This window comes from Haliotis rufescens, unplaced genomic scaffold, assembly GCF_023055435.1.
Source record: "Haliotis rufescens isolate VD_foot unplaced genomic scaffold, xgHalRufe1.0.p SCAF_12, whole genome shotgun sequence".
In the NCBI taxonomy this organism is placed as follows: domain Eukaryota; kingdom Metazoa; phylum Mollusca; class Gastropoda; order Lepetellida; family Haliotidae; genus Haliotis; species Haliotis rufescens.
Genome location: NW_025963802.1, coordinates 4516581 through 4539840, shown reverse-complemented (window position 1 = coordinate 4539840; position 23260 = coordinate 4516581). Strand labels below are relative to the sequence as shown.

Below are 23260 nucleotides of genomic sequence, written 5' to 3'. Positions count from 1 at the left end.
GTGGCTTGCTGGTGAGTACAGGCTGGTGTGTGTAGGAGGTTGCTCAGGACACAACAGCTCAAGGCTCTCACCCTACTTCCTTCAACACAATACACAGCATTTTCACAGGTCCATGTGTAGCTCGCCTGTCTCCCTGTCTCCATCACAGGTCCATGTGTAGCTAGCCTGTCTACCAGTCTCCATCACAGGTCTATGTGTAGCTAGCCTGTCTCCAGTCTCCATCTCAGGTCCATGTGTAGCTAGACTGTCTTCCAGTCTCCATCTCAGGTCTATGTGTAGCTAGCCTGTCTCCCAGTCTCCATCACAGGTCCATGTGTAGCTAGCCTGTCTCCCAGTCTCCATCACAGGTCCATGTGTAGCTAGCCTGTCTCCCAGTCTCCATCTCAGGTCCATGTGTAGCTAGCCTGTCTCCCAGTCTCCATCTCAGGTCCATGTGTAGCTAGACTGTCTTCCAGTCTCCATCTCAGGTCTACGAGTAGCTCGCCTGTTTCCAGTCTCCATCACAGGTCCATGTGTCACTTGCCTAAGGTGACACCACATGTGCTACATGTGCTACATGTGCTTAAGTATGGGGCAGGACCGAAGTCCTAGAAACTCTCAGGAGTCACGGTCACCCATCCAAGGGCTCTCCGCGACCAATGTTGCTTAACTTCAACTGATTTGTGACCGTGCACTGTGCACAGGACCACACTTCCAGTCACCATCAGTGTAAACATGGAGGATTGGTATTGCATGTCAGTACGCCTATTAGTAATCTGTTACCTGTGTTTACCTGTCCCACCTGTGATCAACGCTCTTATATACCACATGCAGCGGACGTCATGTGTTAGCCCCAGGTTAATTACTGAACACTAATGACATACACACTGCTCCGTGCACGTGATGGTCTGCTAAACTAGTTGTCTTTCAGACTGTTGCTCAGATTGTCATGATCACTCCCACAAGTGTTACAAAGTGTGTCATGCCCGTACATCCCCTCATGATCACTCCCACAAGTGTTACAAAGTGTGTCATGCCCGTACATCCTCTCCTGGTCAGTAATCCAGATGATACTCCAAATGAAACCTGTTTGAAACCAGATCATGTGGAGTCAGTTGGTGTAGTTCCAGTGTACTTGTTCTTTTGATCCAGTGGGAGTGGGTGAATGTTGTTTTGATCCAAGGAGAGTGGGTGCATGTTGTTTTGATCCAATGAGAGTGGGTGAATGTTGTTTTGATCCAGTGAGAGTAGGTGAATGTTGTTTTGATCCAACGAGAGTGGGTGCTTGTTGTTTTGATCCAATGAGAGTGGGTGAATGTTGTTTTGATCCAACGAGAGTGGGTGCATGTTGTTTTGATACAATGACTGGGTAAATGTTGTTTTGATCCAACGAGATTGGGTGCATGTTGTTTTGATCCAATGAGAGTGGGTGAATGTTGTTTTGATCCAATGAGAGGGGGTGAATGTTGTTTTGATCCAATGAGAGTGGGTGAATGTTGTTTTGATCCAATGAGAGTGGGTGCATGTTGTTTTGATCCAATGAGAGTGGATGAATGTTGTTTTGATCCAATGAAAGTGGGTGAATGTTGTTTTGATCCAATGAGAGTGGATGAATGTTGTTTTGATCCAATGAGAGTGGGTGCATGTTGTTTTGATCCAATGAGAGTGGGTGAATGTTGCTTCCATCCAATGAGAGTGGGTGCATGTTGTTTTGATCCAATGAGAGTGGGTGAATGTTGTTTTGATCCAATGAGAGTGGGTGCATGTTGTTTTGATCCAATGAGAGTGGGTGCATTTGGTTTTGATCCAGTGAGAGTGGGTGCATGTTGTTTTGATCCAATGAGAGTGGGTGAATGTTGTTTTGATCCAATGAGAGTGGATGCATGTTGTTTTGATCCAATGAGACTGATAGCATGTTGTTTTGATCCAATGAGAGTGGGTGGATGTTGTTTCCATCCAATGAGAGTGGGTGCATGTTGTTTTGATCCAATGAGAGTGGGTGAATGTTGTTTTGATCCAATGAGAGTGGGTGCATGTTGTTTTGATCTAATGAAAGTCGGTGAATGTTGTTTTCCACTGCAGTCAGAAAATGTTCTCCAGACAGCAATATTCCAGGTTTATCACGGTGAGAATTGAACAAACACCATGTTATTTATTTGAAGAAATATCATACCTAACAAAATATTTTTAATATCTTTATCTGTCATCAATCATGTGAAACTTTCATACAGGTAAAAATGTGAAACTTAAGGTATGTAAAAATGTGAACCTTCATACATCAAACATATTTAGTTGTCCAAACAGCACAAAGCAGAAAGAAATACTTGAAATCTTCTCCTACCCACAAAGACAACATAAATAATAGCCCCACTAAACAGTGTTACCTACAGGTGTTTGTGTGTGGAGCCAGTCACGTGATTACACCTTTACCATCATAACTGATAAGCAAATCAGTACCTTAATTACTGTATTAAGACAAGGCCTTTAAGTCATTTGGACATTGGACATTTCAAGGCTTTTCTACTGTGTTTGTATGTGAACACCCACACTCAGTTGAGATTATATTTCTTGTAAATGTCAGTGAGACAAATTTAGATTGTTTACATGCAATTTAATTTGAAACTCGCTGTTAAAAAAGAATCATGATGTAATTGAACACAATGCTATGTATTTGTATGCACAAGGATTTTCATGGAATAACTGACTCCCTTTGTGTGAAAGGATGCTGCTTCATGATATGAAGAATTCTCTAACAACACAAACACCACAAATCTATCCATATTTCTTGTTGTACAGAGCAGTAAAGATCTACGGTATCTCATCAAGGGTTGAGTAAATTCATCACTAATTTGTGGAACAGCTTAATATTCTGATAATGTGTCCAGGTTGGTCAGTGCATGAAGCATGGAGATACAGATGAACTAGACACTTACCCTCCTTTTCTGGCACCCTCCTCGCCTCGTGCCAAATACCTGTTTCAGTTAACTCCATTTGTGTACAATTAGGCCAGTATGTTGAGATCTGGGTGTATGTTTACCTCCCCCTACAGTTTATGTGACAAAAAGGTCATTTATTTCAATTCTGACTTGTTTCATGTGGTACTATTAAATGAAGTTGCTAGGAAACCGGTAATGATTTTTTTTTTCCATTGGAGCTGTTGGAACCCTTCATGCATAAAGTTATGGATGTGCATGCCATCATGTGAACAGAAAGTACATTAAAGTTGCATATTTGCTTTTTATCTGCACGTTTACATTTGCATTTAGAAACTTGTTTACTTTCATCAAAAGTAATTCAAACACAGACATAGAAAGTCAATTATAAACATACAAATTAAACATGGTTACAGGTTTTTACATGCAAATGCATTACACATGCATACTCATTCTTCATGCATGCATGCATGCATACATAAATACAGAAGTAATGACAAAATATACATTGTAATGTCACTTATTTATAAGTAAACAGTGAAATACATGCATATGCATTAGCACACATAGTCTCTTCACTTTAGTAAGATTTTCAAATGTAAAGAAATCTGTGCATATTGAAAACCACAACGTGTTTCACATGAAATCGCACAGATGAAAGTATTTATAGGTACGTAGTTTAATGTTTTGTGGAATTGTCGACATGGTGTAAAAAAATCTTGAGTGATTTCCCATCTGTTTCTAAAGAAAAGTGTTAACTGCCAATATCTAATACCTTGATAATTCATCAACTAAAATATGTATATCTCACAACTCTCATCAAATACCAATATATTTCATTAGCACAGGATATGTGATTTATATTAGCATAATTACTGAAACTTGGTAAATAAGCACCACCTTCATTGGCCTTACTATAGGGTATATAAACCCTGTTTTCTACAGATCACAGAACAGTTTCGAGTACCTGCTCAGTCTCCTCAAGTACTTTACCATTCGCAGCTAGTAATCAAAGTATCATGGGATATGTGGAGGGAGTGTTTCCATTTAGTAACGTAAGCTCCAATAAATGCTGAGAGAATCTGATGATTCGAGGAAGAGCTAATAATCAAGAAAGCTTGTGCAGCTCAGTGGAGCGCGATGAATTCAAGCAGGTAGGGGTATGCGCAGGTAGATGTTCCTCGCATATGATACCTCTATCATTTTGACAGGACTTCTGTCATCAGGGAATTGAGCCAGCTGCAGCAAAGAATTGTCGGAAGGATCTGAATTCTTTGTGAATCCTGGCTGTTGATTGTTAAGAGTTTGTCTTGGAATTTGTTAATGAGATTTTCCACACAGGTGTTTCTTGAGTGTTTGAGGTTGGTTCAGACATCTGGACACGGAGCGCGTCTCGGAGCGCGTCTGGGAGCGCGTCTCAATGTCTTATCATCTCAGTTGCTGTAATTGAGCCTGGATCACACCTACAGTTATAAAGGTTGGCTCAAAGCATTTCTTACCTAAATAAATTGGTGGAATGGTCAATATACATCAGACTGGTATGTCTTGGATTCCCTGTGTCTGGATTTCTCTAACTTCAAGGAGCTTTCTGAAGAGTGTATAATCCTTTCGTCGGGAGCATGTCATCAGTTAGTGAGGCGTGAAGATAGGACCGGAGAAAGTTACTTCATAGGCAGACCGTCTGTGTTAACATTTGTAAGTTGCAGCTGAAATCGTGAATGTGGGTTCACATGGATATTTTACCATTAATTGTTGGCGGCAATAACAGGAACCAATCTCACAGACCAAAATTGGATGTTGGAATCACAGATTTCATTGGAAAGTATCACTTGTTTTATTTGTGAAGAACTGATTTTGAGAAAAGTGTTAAATGAATTTAAAAGTAGAAGACAACTTTGGAAAAACATTGGGTCGTTATGGGAGTCTGCACGTTTAATTCTGAAAATAACTGTGTTAGTTAGAATTTATGGGAACATTTATTGCTGTTGAGGGACGGAGATACCTGTTGACAGATCTATAGAGGAAATGAAGGATTTCTTCATCTGTGAAAATGAATGAGATTCTCAGAGGTATGTGAGGATCGTCAGCACATGTTGATAGAGGAATCTTATCACAGCCAAACATTACGTGGTGTGTAATACAAGCTGGACTATATACAATCCTGACGGAAGTGAAATCAGTTGTCTTTGGTTGTGGATAAGCATTTACATGTGTTTTGCTTATCATGGTAAATATATCGCCTATGTCTGGTGTTCCAGAACTCCGAGGTGGAGAGCGCCATCGTATGCTTGTGAGAATCAGCACATAGAACAAGATATCCTGAAACTCCCTGCCTGCAGCACAGTGTCAAAATAAATGTCCTGATTATTTCTAGTTGTTGAAACCCAGCAGGGTGATACGACATGTTTGTTTTTGTGCAATAATCCTTTGTGAAATTTATGTATGGCAATTGTGAACCTTCTGGCTAACATTATCAAATTATCAAAATGCTTCATATAGTTGTAACATTAGTAAAAATTGTTACAAATTATCAAAGATGGTCAAAGGTGTTCATGGTTTCATCCACCAACCAGGGTGTTGAATAATGTCGGGTGTGGCACTACTATTTTCCTCACAACTGTTTTGCTATATCTGACATGTTGATCTACACACCCTGTGTGTTGAATATACCTACCTTCCAGCCCCCTTACAGATTCCTACATCTCCTGGAGCACAACATCATAACAGTCTTGGAGTGCAGTGATCATTGACAGCGGGGAAATATCACGTGAAATATTGTCTAACGAGTATTTGTGTAGGATTCTCTCTTCCTGAAAGGAAGTGAAAAGGATATATTACATGAGATGGCTATTTCGTGAAAACAGCAAAATGAGTAGGCGACGAGGTATGTCTGATTGTGAAATAGACAGGGATTTTTGTGTTTTGACAAGAAAGGTGAAGGTGTTTCACACCTTAAATCTGAAGAGTTACGCGAATTGTCTTCCAAAGAGAGAAAAGAGACAACGTTCGTTTCGAAAGTCTCGCAGCAACGATTATGAAGACAGATATAGACTAAGACTTGAGATAAAGAGGTTCAAGCCAGTAAAAGTAAGTACCTACTTATAACAGCTTGACACACATACAGTAATAAGTTCAGTTTTATTATGAGTGGGGCCTCCAGAAGCGTTCATCATCATCATCATCATCATCATCATCATCTGTTAACTTTTGATCAGAATTACAACGTGTTTATATGTGAAAATTTGCAATCATCATCATCATCATCATCTGTTAACTTTTGATCAGAATTACAACGTGTTTATATGTGAAAATTTGCATTTATCTTACATTATTATTCGAAATGACCAGTCAATAATTTATTATGAAATTATTATGCGTGAATTATTATGAAATGATATACTGTCATGCATTAATTCTGTGATTGATGCATATGTCAAAGTCACATTACAAGTTTATCATTTGTTTTGTCGATCGTCTTCATAATTGCAAACAAAGAAGGCTAGTGTATACGTTGTGTATAGTCTCCAGCCATGCATGATGTGTATTATAGGCCTGCACAGTGCATGCATTGTATTGCCTGCAGACAGATTAGCTGCTGCACTGGACCCACACACAGCGTGGGGATCCCGGGTTAGAGTATGTCCCTATGTAGGTCGTAAGTACGATCCATTGAATCGGGTGGTTGGGCACAGTAACTTGGTTGATTGTGTGTCATTGGACCCCAACGGTGCAGATCGTTGCTCATGTAAATCACTGGATTGTCTGGTCTTTGATTTTTTACATTGCCACTGTCATAAAGCTGGATTATTGCTGAGTGCAGCGTTAAAAAAGAAACTGGGTCCAAACAATCCTCTCTTCACCATGATATGCTACTGTGAGTGAGTGAGTATGGTTTTACACTGCTTTTAGCAATATTCCAGCAATATCATGGCGGGGGACACCAGAAATGGGCTTCTTGTACCCATGTCGGGAATCAAACCTGGGTCGTTGGCATGACGAGTGAACGCTTCAATTACTACCCGACCGCCCCACTAGCTGCTGTGAGGCCATATCATTATTATATCTTGTTCCACTAATTGTCTTCATAAAAGGCGGTGGGGTAGCCTCGTGGTTAAAGTGTTAGCCCGTCACGCCGAAGGCCCGGGTTCAATTCCCCACATGGGTACAATGTGTGAAGCCCATTTCTGGTGTCCCCCGCCATGATATTGCTGGAATGGTGCTAAAAGCGGCGTAAAACAATACTCACTCACTCACTCACTCACTCTTTATCAGTTTTACATAGATGCAGATTTTGGCAAATTGAAAAAATAATAAAAACAAATCCAGGGTTGATTAACGTTAACTTCCGGAAGAAATCCTCTCGATTTTAAATTATAACAATAATTCAAGATATGTTATGATCAGCATGTTTCCGTTCAAACATTCCAACATTTGTGTTTGTTATGTCAATTGGTTTCGCTTTTTGTATTATATTTGACCTTATCCGATAAGTTTCAGTTTGTGTTGTCTAGAGTATTCAGTGTACACAATCTCATCTACACAACTATTGACACTCACAGATATGAGGCAGTCCACAGTCTAGGAAGAAAGGTCATTCAGACACTAATTAAGTCCGGTGTGAAAACTATGAAGTTCAAATGATTATCGATCAACTTCATATTGAGGATATGGCTAGTGAGTCACACCCACAGTATCACATACACCTGTAGTCCTATCACATAGCCTTGCTCCAAGGCAGTACTAAAAAAAAAGTCCATGGATGTGTAGTAATTCTAATAGGCAAGTCTAGATATGTGGACAGTAGACTCCAGTCTCTTATAGGGACAACTTGTTCATATCATTAACATAATCTAGAAATTAGGATTTAAACTAATAGTTATTGCTTGGAGACTTGTGCAAGTCTACCTATGACACTGCAGCTCCAGGCACAGTCAGCATCGTTAGAGACGCCACCTCCATGATTGTTTCTTCAGATAATTATGACTGTAATGTGTTCTGTCAGTTGGGGCTTTATTTGTAACTTATTATTAGAACATGTTTTGTGTTTTTCGATTCTCTTCTACAAACTTCTGAACTGTACAAGATGTAGGAGAAGGGGGCAAGTCATCTATTTTAAGTTTGCTGCAATTTTGCTTTGCTTAGTTTCTCCTCTAGTCCTCTAGTCGTGCCTTAATCCAGCAGTTGTGGGTCTGATTCCCTGATTCACCCTGACACACACACTAGTCTGTCTTACAGACCCTGATACAAATATAGCAAATGCAGCCCATGCAAGTCTAGAATGTTGGGCAAGTCTATATCACTGCAATGGAGAGGGTCTCTGGGCTCCCTTTTATGATATTTTTATTAAGATAATTGAGCAACTGTTTTTTCTGTATGATATGTTCATTTCAGAGACTAGATGTTAGTCTAACAGACACATATAGACACACACACACACAGACAGATAGACACACATAGACACACACACACACACTCACACAGACAGATAGACACACAGAAATAGACACACACATATTGCACAGACACACAGGCGGACGTGTCACACACACATAAACACACTGCACACACACACACACACTGCACACACACACACACAGGCACACTGAACTGCACACTACAGCACACTGCACTGCACACACACACAGGCACACTGCATGCACACACACACACTGTGCACACACACACATACACACACACACACAGGCACACTGATCTACACACACACACAGGCACACTGATCTGCACACACACACAGGCACACTGCATGCACACACACACACTGTGCACACACACACACTGTGCACACACACACACACAGGCACACTGAACTGCACACTACAGCACACTGCACTGCACACACACACAGGCACACTGCATGCACACACACACACACACACACACACACTGTGCACACACATACACACACACACAGGCACACTGAACTGCACACACACACACAGGCACACTGCACTGCACACACACACACACACACACACAGGCACACTACACTGCACACACACAGGCACACTGCACACATGCACACACACACAGGCACACTACACTGCACACACACACACACAGGCACACTGCACACACACACACACACAGGCACACTACACTGCACACACACACACAGGCACACTACACTGCACACACACACATGCACACACACACAGGCACACTGCACTGCACACATGCACACTGCACTGCACACATGCACAGGCACACTGCACTGCACACACACACAGGCACACTGCATTGCACTGCACACACACACACAGGCACACTACACTGCACACACACACACAGGCACACTGCACTGCACACATGCACAGGCACACTGCACTGCACACACACACACAGGCACACTGCACTGCACACACATACACACACACACACACACACTGCACACACACATAGGCACACTGCACTGCACACACACACACACACACACACACACACATAGGCACACTGCACTGCACACACACACATAGGCACACTGCACTGCACACACACACAGGCACACTGCATTGCACTGCACACACACACACAGGCACACTACACTGCACACACACACACAGGCACACTGCACTGCACACATGCACAGGCACACTGCACTGCACACACACACACAGGCACACTGCACTGCACACACATACACACACACACACACACACTGCACACACACATAGGCACACTGCACTGCACACACACACACACACACACACACACACATAGGCACACTGCACTGCACACACACACATAGGCACACTGCACTGCACACACACACTGCACACACACACAGGCGCACTGCACACACACACAGGCGCACTGCACACACACACACACAGGCACACTGCACACACACACACACTACACACACACACACACACACACACACACTGCACACACACACAGGCACACTGCACACACACAGGCACACTACACTGCACACACACACACACACAGGCACACTACACTGCACACACACACATGCACACACACACAGGCACACTGCACTGCACACATGCACACTGCACTGCACACATGCACAGGCACACTGCACTGCACACACAGGCACACTGCATTGCACTGCACACACACACTGCACTGCACACACAGGCACACTACACTTCACACACACACACACACAGGCACACTGCACTGCACACATGCACACACACACAGGCACACTGCACTGCACACATGCACAGGCACACTGCACTGCACACACACACACAGGCACACTGCACTGCACACACACACACACACACACTGCACACACACATAGGCACACTGCACTGCACACACACACACACACACATAGGCACACTGCACTGCACACACACACATAGGCACACTGCACTGGACACACACACTGCACACACACACACACTGCACACACACACAGGCACACTGCACACACACACACACACACACACACAGGCACACTGCACTGCACACACACACACTACACACACACACACTGCACACACACACAGGCACACTGCACTGCACACACACACACACTGCACACACACACTCATTATGCTCACAGACATCACACGTGTGCATGTTTTCAGTTAATGGCTAAGGATCACCTTGTAGCAAAGGAAGCTCAAACCTGACATTGTATCTTCAAAAAGACCTATTCATCGGCCATTTCTTCTCATATCATTACATCATGTAATGCATACAGTAATATAAATATTTGTCTGTTGAGTAGATTTGTTCAATGTGTGTTTTCCTCAGAGCTCTTTATTTAAATAGTGCAGATATAATACATCCTCATGAATGTCGGAAATTTTGAGAAAGGGTTGTGATGAAATGTAGGTAAGTTGTGTTGGCACTGAGACAGGTCAGACAATAATAGCTATAGTCACTGTAGGCCATGAAGCACAAAACAATTAACGTCCTACCCCCTCTGCACTGGAGCTGTTCAGTGCATACGTCAGGACCTGTGTGTTGTGGCGTATACTGTCTGCCAACTCAAGACGTCTCTTTAAGACTGTGAAGTGTGATGATACCACTCACAACAGATGCGTTTGTGATGCCTCATTCAGCAATATTCCAGCCATCAGCACTGCAGTCAGCGTGATGAAGGGTCAAGAAGTATAAAAACATGACACTTTTTATGGATGGCAACTTCTTTTATTCTTTGTCACGACGTTTCAGAACTACTTCTTGCTCCTTCAACAGGTAGATGCTTAGTGAGTGCATAGACTTAATACATATAAATCATGTATGTTTACACTAGTCAAGGTCGGATTAATGTATAAAGATAACAATATAATGACAAAGCCATGAGATAGGAGTAAAGGAGGAAGAGGTTACTTATAGTCTGGAAGGTAATTTAAGGTACCGACGTTTACTACAATATCTGAAAAACTATTGGACCTACTCCAGTCAGAGTTGGTATGAGATTATTAAACACTCATACGTAACTGGATATTACATTTAAAGACAATCGGTGCATGAATAAAATATCTGTCTATTTAGCTATCACTATATTACATCAGCAACCAGACCTGTTCGTCACGGGTGGAACGAGCATTCATTGTAACAGCCATCTGCATAATGCTACTCCTGCGTCAAAGGGCCATATGACACAGTTGAACCAATCAACTCAACTCAAAAGGTTGCACTGGAATCACGCACACACGAATACGGTGTTAGCATTGGGCGTCTCAACGCGCGTGATTCCAGTGCAACTTTTCGAGTTGAGTTCATTGGTTCAACTGTGTCATATTCATGCACCGATTGTCTTTAAATGTAATATCCAGTTATGTATGACTGTTTAATAATCTCATACCAACTTTGACTGGAGTAGGTCCGATAGTTTTTCAGATATTGTAGTAAACGTTGGTACCTTAAATTACCTTCCAGACTATAGCTCTCCTTTTATTTTTTAACTCTATCCACTTACTAAGCATTCACCTGATGAAGGAGCAAGAAGTAGCTCTGAAACGTCGTGACAAAGAATAAAAGAAGTTTACACCCATAAAAAGTCTCATGTATTCATGTTCTCACAGCTGCTAAATGCCTATCAAAGACTTCATTCAGGCAAGAAGTAGCCCTGAAATATTTTTTACAAAGAATAGAAAGCTGTTATCCATAAAAAAGTGTCCCAGGGCTTTAATAACATTGCATACTATACAAATTATGAAGGACACAAAAGTTTACATTGCAAGTTCCCTGTTTGTATAAAAAGTGTGAAGTTTACTGTGGTGTTCCGAGTGTCAAAGGCCGATATTTTAAATATTTTATACCCATCTATATTAGGCTGAAGGCTTTTGAGGACATTTGTAACGCACCATATATACTGAAACTTCAAAGCAATATAAAATTTATTTGCAAATTGTCAACCTCTAACAACAAAGTTAGGTAACCCATTTGTGTGAAATGGCCGCTAAACATTTACAGTTTTCTGAAGGTCAGTGTAATGTTGGCTGTCTCAGGAATCAGGTCATTTTCTTATGTTCACCTGATTTTAATTCTTTCAATCTTCAGGTAAAACATTGTGATGACCTTCACCCTACATGAGGTGTTATAAGAAATCGTTTACCTGAACATGCTGATTAAAGTTTGAGCATTCCAAGAGTATTGATTTTCTCTGGTGTGTCGACTACACCTCAGGGGAGCAGAGAATCAAGGGGGACTCTATTGGGGAAATTACAGGTAAATTCAGGTAGACAGGTGTTAAAGTTTCAATGAATCAGTCATCTGGATATTTGGAAGTTGGTATTGTGTCCTGAGCTGTTTTATCTATGATAACTCTGTGATAATCATGATCATAGCAATAATAATAGGCTCAAGGTGCACTTCCATAATTCATTGTTTATAGACCTTTGCTCACAGTTTGCTTGAGTGAGTGAGTGAGTATGGTTTTAGGCCGCTTTTAGCAATATTTCAGCAATATCACGGCTGGGGACACTGGAAAATGGGCTTCACACATAGTACCCATGTGGGGAATCGAACCTGGGTCTTCGGCGTGACGAGCAAACGTTTTAACCACTAGGCTACCCCACCGCCCCCGTGGTTTGTTTGAAGTGTATGTAAAGTGAAAGATGTTTAGCATGCTTACAGTTACACAATGCATGTGAAATAATTGTTTGCCAGCGCTAACGAACAGGGCTATCATTGTTTACTAGCCATGTATTTTCACACTACCAATTACAACAGAGAAGAAATCTGGTAGCAGAGAGAGAATTTTATACAACTTTATATTTTCATCAGCATCTATGTTGCCATGGTTACAACTGTTTTACAGCTGCAACCTGAGTATCAATATGACATGCTAATGTTATCAACAGAAGTTCGCAAGTCTGAGTAGAAACTAAAATCCTTGTTCACAACAAATTTTACCTTTATGTTCATGGCAACTTTGTGGTAACACATCATTTGTACAGACGAGAGAAAATAAAACTGAAGTTCTAACCCTGGAATCACCAAAGTAGGATGCATTCCCATCAGGAATTGCCAAATATTCAGGGTGGGTGGGGTGGGTGAGTATGGTTTTACACCCCTTCTAGCAATATTCCAGCAATATCACGGCAGGGGACACCAGAAATGGGCTTCACACATTGTACCCATGTCGGGAATCGAACCCTGGTTTTAAGTCGCTTCTAGCAATATTCCAGCAATATCACGGCGGGGGACACCAGAAATGGGCTTCACACATTGTACCCATGTCGGGAATCGAACCCTGGTTTTCGGCGTGACGAGCGAACACTTAAACCACTAGGCTACCCGACCGCCCCCCAAATAATCAGGAAGCTCTTCTGAGCCATGATACTAAGGTACAGCGTGTGAAATAATTGTTCAACAGTAATAGCCAGCCGGGATAGCTGGATAATTTATTACTGAACAGTTTTAGAATTGAGTAGCCATTTGTTTCTACTCTTCCAAATACAAGGAGAAATCTGGCAGCAGACAGGAAACATTTGTTCGACTTCCAACAAGGTTAGAACTTCAATCTGAGTCGATGCAGGTGTGGGAAATGTTACAGTATCTACTGATTATTTTGGCAGGAAATTCCTTTCCTGTTTTGAATTTCATATTTGTCAACTAAAGAACAATTTTGTAGCTCACTAGATAGAAAATTAGGCTAGCCACTTGGGCTACCTAGATTTTATATTCACTAGCCAAAAGGATAAGAAAGCAGCTACAGGCCACTGGGCAAGAACTTATTTCAAACTCTTGTCAGAAGTACAAGGATGAGAAATCTAGACTACTTACAGTGCATTTTATGGATTTTTATTTAATATTAATGGTTGCTATATGGCTGAGATATTATCAATGCTGCGTTAAATGTTACTGCTCGAATTTCTTAAGAATAATCAGAGCTTCTTTCAGCTACTGAGATACTTATGTTTCTAATCTATCAAAGAAGGAGTGATGGGAAATTGATTGATACTCTGTAGCAAAGCGATACCTGCGTTAGATTTATTCTGTACAGCCCCATGTTCGACGCCAGTGTAGCAGCCATGAAATGTTTGAGTCTTGAGATGGGGTTTTATCCGAGGTCAGATGCCTCGTCCAGTAGGGCTGGGATGGGTAACTCGGGTACTCGGGTCGGATGGTTCCTGAGTAGGACCTGGATACCCACAGGACTACCCAGACCTGGTCAGTCACATGATATATTGTTTAATGGCAAAAATAATCTAGAACTTCAACGGTTACACTATAAGTGACTAGTGTTTGAATTTCTTTCTGACTTTACATCCATTCCTTCTGACTTTATATGTTTGAATAGAGATAAAACTTCAGTCAACTTCAATGTATGCATGACCAGATCATTTTCTATGAGTATCTAAATACATTTTGCCAGGGCTACGGTCAAACTATTCCCTACCAGACATTTGTACCTATCTCTTGAGACCTACAGCAGGTACCCGGGTAGGGTCGGGTAATTGTGGGGTGGGTACCCGGGTAGTAAATTTGGACTCGTCCTATCCCTATCGTCCAGGTAACCAAGAGGTTATCCCCATCAGGAAGGTGACATGGTCTACAGATGAGGCCATGCCCTTACTACAGGCAGAAGCTTCTGGTCAGATGGAACCAGTAATTCTGGAATATGAAAGTCCATGAAGTGACTGTTTTCTCTGCTTCTTTTTCAGACAACAGTGTCATAGAAAAAAAAATTGTTTCTCTACTTTTTATGACATTGTGGTATAACCCTTTTACGATAAAAATGTTTGGCAACTGAACAGAATGACCCACTTTGGAGGTTGGAGATTGTACAGTGGCCACCATGTTGCACATTCTTGTTGGATTAATCCCCACCATGTTGTCCTCCCCTTCCATGTCTGGTCGTGTTTATATATGAACAGTTCTTGTATCAACAGGAACTCCACACTAAGTCAGCAGTTGTGTTGTGTTGTGAAGTGTAATCTCTGCTAAGTCCACCTGACATTGTTGTTCGATCTCTGCTGTCTGCCTGGGATTGTTGTTCGATCTGATCAGTCTACCAGGGATTATTGTCAGATCTCTTACTGTCTACCTGAGATTGTTGTTAGATCTGTGCTCAGTCTACTTGGGATTATTGTTAGATCTGATCAGTCTACCTCAGACTGTTGTTTGATCGCTGCTGTCTGCCTGGGATTGTTGATCGATCTGATCAGTCTACCTGGGATTATTGTCAGAAGTCTTACCGTCTACCTGAGATTGTTGTTAGATCTGTGCTCATTCTACCTGAGATTGTTGTTAGATCTGATCAGTCCAGCTGACATTGTTGTTCAATCGCTGCTGCATGTCTGCCTGGGATTGTTGATCGATCTGATCACTCTACCTGGGATTATTGTCAGATCTGCTCAGTCTACCTGAGATTGTTGCTCGATCTCTGATCAGTCTACCTGAGATTATTGTCAGATCTCTTACCGTCTACCTGAGATTGTTGTTAGATCTGCTCAGTCTACCTGGGATTGTTGTTAGTTCTTTGCTCAGTCTACCTGAGATTGTTGTTAGATCTCTGATCAGTCTACCTCAGATTGTTGTTCGATCTCTGATCAGTCTACCTGAGATTGTTGTTCGATCTCTGATCAGTCTACCTGAGATTGTTGTTCAATCTCTGCTATCTATCTGAGATTGTTGTTAGATCTCCTAACATCTACCTGGGATTGTTGTTAGATCTCTGCTCGTTCTACATAGGATTGTTGTTAGATCTCTGCTTGTTCTACATAGGATTCTTGTTACAGTGATGTAGTATTCTTGTAATTTCTTTTATATTTCTGAGACACCTCTAGGATAGAATGTGTTCACCAGTGTTCACCAGTGTTCACCAGTGTTCTAAAGCACGTAACCCAAAGAAACAACGGGTACAAGAATTGGAGATCATGTATTTATAGGTTTGGGTATTTTATGTTTGCTTCTATAAGTTATAGTGTCAACATTGAACTTCTTGTTCAATGGTTTGATGTTATTATTTCTAATAATCATCAAATTTATTTAACACAGCGATCTATATAAAATTATTCTGGCATTCAGTGTGTTTGACTTGGGATATATCAGCTGCCATTCTGATCCTTAAAAGTGATCTATCTTCTAAAAGCGTTTCATTTTTGCATGCAAGTGTATGAGCACAATGTTTCTCTTATTAACAGGCAGTAAAACAGCCTCTCTATCATGATAAATGCTGGCCAGAGAGTACAAGATGTAATTGAAAGCTTCGCAATGATGGTGAGAATCCAAGCGGCGCCACACGATGAGGAAGAACTTTATGACTCGCTTCAGTTATTACTGTTAATATTCTGCATATTAAACCATATCGATTAGCCATCTGGAAAGAAATTACAGTAGTTGCAACGATGATACAAAAAGTTACACCTACATTGCTAATTGATTTTTAGTAAATTTGTCTCAGTAGATCGATACAGCAGCAGGTCTAATCAATACATCCGTAGGGAGGGATCTATCGTAACGTGGTTATTCTTCTATACCTGGTATGATCAGCAGTTTGCCATGAAATCTGGGCCAGATAATTACATTAGGGGAGCCGGAGTGACAGCCATGGCACCTTGCACACGTCTGCTTGATGTCCTGCGGCTGTGTATTAGTGTCCGCGAAACATGCTGGTCGGTTGCATGTAAAATGCTGCTGGATTCTAAACTGGAAAGTCGGAATTGTGATTTGGAGCGACTTTTAAGGTAATGTTTGTGAATGTTTTTGGTTATTTGGAGGAACACAATTGGTCCAATGGTCTAATGCCTTTATGTGTGAAGTTGGCTCCCTTATATGTGCCAGGATCTGCTGATCATGGGTTTGAATCCTAGATTTACCCTGATTATGAACCTTGCTCATTGGGTTCAGAGTGGTCAAGGCCTCCAACCTGAATAACTTTTGACTCTGCTGTTTGGACCGTAAAGCTACTCACTCACTCTGTTGATGGTGTCATACTGTTGTTAGGAAAATAGTTTTTACACTTCACATGATATTTACCTGAAGTAATTCTGGTGCAGAATAGTCCCGAGTGCCTAATATTTTGTCAAAAGCAGCTGTTTAGGAGAGTATTCGGTTTCTGAATCCAGTGAGGAATACTCTCTGCGCCTTGTTAAAACCAGATATTGAAGTTTTTTAATAATTTGCTTTTTTTCACTCAAAATCCAGATTCAATTATTTACGGGTTGCTGTCACAGCTGGAATATTTCTGAGTGCAGTGTTACGCACCAAACAAATCAAATCAAACCATCAATTGTTATTCTATTGTAATGTTGGATGATCCTTGCTATTACTTGATGTACATCCATGTTAGACAACCAGAGAATACTTGATCCAACCTTCTTGGAGTTCACAGAAATATGCTATTTTCCAAACAGCATGTCTCCATTGAAACTAATTGTAGTCAGTGACTCCATATGGAGACGTGGATGTTTTTAGTTCCTCCGAGAAATATCATGGAGTGATTCTAATTCTCCAGAAGAACTGTTTCGTGAAACAGTCCTGTAAGATAATCACTCGGATTGATTTAAGAACTGTGCATGTCCTTTAGATGAAGTCATTTTCGTATTGACAGCATAGCCATCTAAACATGTATAGCAATACAACCCTTGTAAGACCCTCCGTGGTCTAGTGGTAGAGCGTCCGCCCGGAGAGCGGAAGGTCCAGGGTTCGATCCCCAGCCGCGTCATACCAAAAGACGTTAAAAGATGGTACTTGTTGTTACCCTGTCTGGCGTTCGGCATTAAGGGACTAAAACAAGGACTGGTCGGCTCGGAGTCAGTATACTGTGTCTGAGTGGGGTATTCATGTAAAACTGCGGCATGGTATCTCAGTGAGCTAGCACTATAAATCGGCATCAGTCCGGACTAGTACAAGCAGCCACACACACACATACACGTGCATGCACGTCGCTATATAAGTGCAATAATCTTGTCTGCAGTTTTCAAAGCCCTTAAGTGTAGTCTATAGTTATACCCCAGTTTACGAAGTAAATTGGGGGTATATAGCGTTCCGTCCGTCCGTCCGTCCGTCCTTCTGCCCATCCATCCTTCCGACCGAGCTTTTTAACTATGCACCCTAGCTTCACCAAACTTTCTACACACATTAACCACAATGAGTACTTGTGCCTTTTGCTAGTTTGAAGATTCTGAATATTTTAATTTTTGCCGTTTCCATGGAAACATTAGAAACTTAAACTTTTAGGGTGGGTGTTTTGTACGGCCTATATCTTTTTAACTATGCACCCTAGCTTCACCAAACTTGCTACACCCATTTACCACAATGAGTACTTGTGCTCTTTGCTAGTTTGAAGATTCTGAATTTTTTAATTTTTGCCGTTTCCATGGACACATTAAGAAACATCAAGAATGTATGTTGTGCTAAGCATTGATTATCCCACACAAGCTTGAAATATATTTGCAAAAACATGTGTTCATTTCAAACATAATGCATCCTCATGGGGTTACAAAGGAAAGGGCAGTTCCTCTGACTTTAAGCAACAGGTATATTTCATTAATTAACAAACTATGTACTATTTGTTATTGACCAGCGGGGATTATAACGGGGGTATGTGAGCTTTGCTCACTTCTTTCTTGTTTTTAAAGCCCTGATCTACCAAGTTAGTCGAAGGTCTTTAGGGCTCAGTCAAGGCTGTTGACTTTAGGGCTGTATTTTTTACCTACCATGATGTACATTTCTACAAGTTTTTTACTGGCACTGAAGTACTTGAGTTTTTGCTCAGATATTATTATCAACAAGCGTCGATATATTTGATAGCATCCAAACTCATTCTTTCTCCTTTTTTGTTGTTGTAAACAGTTACAAAGTAGACCCAGTTTATGGATAACAACTTCTTTATTTACTTCAAAGGTGACATTTGGTATAAATCCTTTTGCCATTGTCAAGCTTGTAACAATACATGATCTAAGGTTATGTATCATGGAACAGAGCATCGCAATGCATCAATTTTTTATGGAATATGTGTCAGTTGGCATGGCTGTTCATTTGTGTTCCTGTTTCAAGGTGTTAAGTAGTGTGTCAGTTCACTCAGAAGTATTCTGCTTCTCTTGAATATTGACCGACCAACAGTTGTATATATGAATGTTCAGATGGTTGACATGTGTATTTTGTTGCAGCTTCAGCAGCTGGTTGTGAGCGGGGATTTGCCGTGTGCCAAGGAAGAGGCAGCGACTCTAGCCGGGATACAGCTGCACATTGAGGAGGCGTGGCCAGAGGAGGGCCAGTTGACCAATCACACTCACAGCTGGGATCATGTGTCACCCATCGACAAAATCTCCAACCAAGACAAACGCGTCAGAGTCACAAATGTTTCACAGCAGGAAAATTTAAAAAAGAGATTAGAACTGATTCGCTCAAATCAAGCTCAGCGCATCACCAGTACTCGCAGGAAAGGCAAGCTTGTGAGGAGTTTAATGTGTACAAGTGACAATGAAATAGAAGGCTGCGAACAGATCGATCTGTCTCATTTCCTCCCTCCTCACTACACCACATCCAAGAAGGTTCGAGAACTGATCAAGGTGAGCGGTGACATACTTGTAGTGTCTTGTGATTCCATTAGAGAATGTGGTTTTACCCTACAGTCAGTGATATCCCTAGCAAGGGTCATTTTTTGCTCTTGAATACCTAGGGAAGACAAGTATGGTGTACATGTGGAATATTTTTTGTCTTGGAATGCCTAGTGGAGCCAAGCATGGGTACTGGGGAATACTTTGTCTTTGAACGCCTAGTGGAGCCAAGCATGGGTACTGGGGAATACTTTGTCTTCGAACGCCTAGTGGAGCCAAGCATGGGTACTGGGGAATACTTTGTCTTCGAACGCCTAGTGGAGCCAAGCATGGGGTACTGGGGAATACTTTGTCTTTGAAAGCCTAGTGGAGCCAAGCATGGGGTACTGGGAAATGTTTTGTCTTTGAACGCCTAGTGGAGCCAAGCATGGGTACTTGGGAATACTTTGTCTTTGAACGCCTAGTGGAGCCAAGCATGGGGTACTGGGAAATACTTTGTCTTGGAACGTCTTGTGGAGCCAAGCATGGGTACTTGGGAATACTTTGTCTTTGAACGCCTAGTGGAGCCAAGCATGGGGTACTGGGAAATACTTTGTCTTGGAATGCCTAGTGGAGCCAAGCATGGGTACTGGGGAATACTTTGTCTTTGAACGCCTAGTGGAGCCAAGCATGGGTACTGGGGAATACTTTGTCTTCGAACGCCTAGTGGAGCCAAGCATGGGGTACTTGGGAATACTTTGTCTTGGAACGCCTAGTGGAGCCAAGCATGGGGTACTGGGAAATACTTTCTCTTTGAACGCCTAGTGGAGCCAAGCATGGGGTACTGGGAAATTCTTTCTCTTGGAACGCCTAGTGAAGCCAAGCATGGTGTACTGGGAAATACTTTCTCTTGGAATGCCTAGTGGAGCCAAGCATGGGGTACTGGGGAATACTTTGTCTTGGAACGCCTAGTGGAGCCAAGTATGGGGTACTTGGAAATACTTTGTCTTGGAACGCCTAGTGGAGCCAAGCATGGGATATTTGGGAATACCTTGTCTTGGAACACCTAGTGGACAAGCATGGGGTACTGGGGAATACTTTGTCTTGGAACGCCTAGTGGACAAGCATTGGTACTGGAGGAACACATAACTGTATAGTAGTTTTAACATACAGATTGTTATCATGCATCAAATCCGAATTTCTCAATCGTCCTCCGAGCCATTTCCTCCCACTCTCTACTGTACGATATCACTTGACAATTGTATAAAGTTACTCACACCAATTAATGCAGGGGAACTTTATAACAGCACAAGTGAAAAGCCTAGAGTGTGCATATTCAGATATCAGTAATATTTGTTTGTTTGTTTGTTTAATTGTGCACTCAGCAAATATAAATAGTGAAGTATAATGGTCACATCAAACACAAGGAAAAACCTTATTTACATTTTAATGACAGGAATGAAATTAATTCGCGGTATAATTTGAGAAATTGAGAAATCAAAATTTCTCGTTATATCCCACTGAGTGAGTGAGTTTGGTTTTACGCCGCTTTTAGCAATATTCCAACAATATCACGGCGGGGGACACCAGAAATGGGCTTCACACATTGTACCCATGTCGGGAATCGAACCCTGGTTTTCTGCGTGACGAGCGAACACTTTAACCACTAGGCTACCCGACCGCCCCTTATCCCACTGAGATACTTCCTTAGCAGAGCTTCATTCTTGTGTGAGTAATGAGGATTGGTTGGATACAATGAGTGTCTGAAAACGTTAAGGAGGCGAATTAGTAAAGACCACTTTGATAAAACAGTTAAGCAGGCAATTGAGTAAAGACTTTTTAGGTAAAACAGTTAAGCAGGCAATTGAGTAAAGACCATTTAGGTAAAACAGTTAAGCAGGTGATTTAATAAAGACTTTTTAGGTAAAACATTTGAGCAGGCGATTGAGTAAAGACCATTTAGGTAAAACAGTTAAGCAGGCAATTGAGTAAAGACCATTTAGGTAAAACAGTTAAGCAGGCAAATGAGTAAAGACCATTTAGGTAAAACAGTTAAGCAGGCAATTGAGAAAAGACCATTTAGGTAAAACAGTTAAGCAGGCGATTTAATAAAGACCTTTTAGGTAAAACAGTTAAGCAGGCAATTGAGAAAAGACCATTTAGGTAAAACAGTTAAGCAGGCAATTGAGTTAAGACTTTTTAGGTTAAACAGTTAAGCAGGTGATTTAATAAAGACTTTTTAGGTAAAACAGTTAAGCAGGTGAATGAGTAAAGACTATTTAGGTAAAAAGTTAAGCAGGTGATTAAGTAAAGACCATTTAGGTAAAAAGTTAAGCAGGCAATTGAGTTAAGACTATTTAGGTCAAACAGTTAAGCAGGCAATTGAATAAAGACTTTTTAGGTAAAACAGTTAAGCAGGCAATTGAGTAAAGACCACTTAGATAAACAGTTAAGCAGGCAAATGAGTAAAGACCATTTAGGTAAAAAGTTAAGCAGGCAAATGAGTAAAGACTTTTTAGGTAAAACAGTTAAGCAGGCAATTGAGTAAAGACCATTTAGGTAAAACAGTTAAGCAGGCAATTGAGTAAAGACTTTTTAGGTAAAACAGTTAAGCAGGCGATTGAGTAAAGACCATTTAGGTAAAACAGTTAAGCAGGCGATTGAGTAAAGACTTTTTAGGTAAGACAGTTAAGCAGGTGATTAAGCAGGCGATTGAGTAAGGACCGTTTTAAAACCTTTTGCCCTGTCACAACGGTAAACAAGTTTCTTTAATATCAAGTTTTCTTTGATTAGTTTCAATCGTAATTTCAACATTTCATCCCACCAACAATACTTTCGAAATAACACTTAAAAAATACAATTAAGAATATTATTTTACCCTAAGGTTTTCGAAAACAATTCTGTATATGAACAAGTAAGTCTTAAACTGAGGATACAGCAACACTGAAGCTCTCAGTCATTCTGCGGCACTGTTTACCTACGTATGTTTACTTACGTGTGTTTACGCTGTGTGAGTAAAATAGCAGACTCCTTGTATCCCGTTGCGACAAACGATACTCAAGTCAAACAATTGCTCATATTCTGTTAGAGGAATGTTTATAAACATCCTTAAAATCTGATAACGAAATATTTGCAAGACAATTAGTTCTATTCGTAGGTTGTCAAGCAGGAAATAACTACTTCCTCATTTCCTATACAACACTCAGAAGGTTTTTTTTTATGTAATTGTTGATTTCCTCAATGAAATTTGCTGCTGTTTCTCTAGCAGTGTTCACTACCAGTTTGTTTGAATGGATCAGTTAGTAATCGTCTTATGTTTTTATGGAGAAAGTATTCTTGCTGTTGAGTGCAAGCGTGGGTCGTGCAAGTTGGCACTATATTCTTGATGTATGGTGAAACGGTGAGTGA

At 41.2% G+C, this 23260-nt stretch overlaps 1 protein-coding gene across 1 annotated transcript in view; it reads left to right on the top strand.

The window, feature by feature from the left end:
- LOC124138056 (1-phosphatidylinositol 4,5-bisphosphate phosphodiesterase epsilon-1-like) overlaps positions 1-23260 on the top strand; it is a 385123-nt gene that overhangs the window by 264665 nt on the left and 97198 nt on the right. The window contains exon 9 of the mRNA XM_046504564.2: positions 19484-19885. Within this exon, the coding sequence (XP_046360520.2) occupies positions 19484-19885 (402 nt within the window). The remainder of the gene's footprint in view (positions 1-19483; positions 19886-23260) is intronic.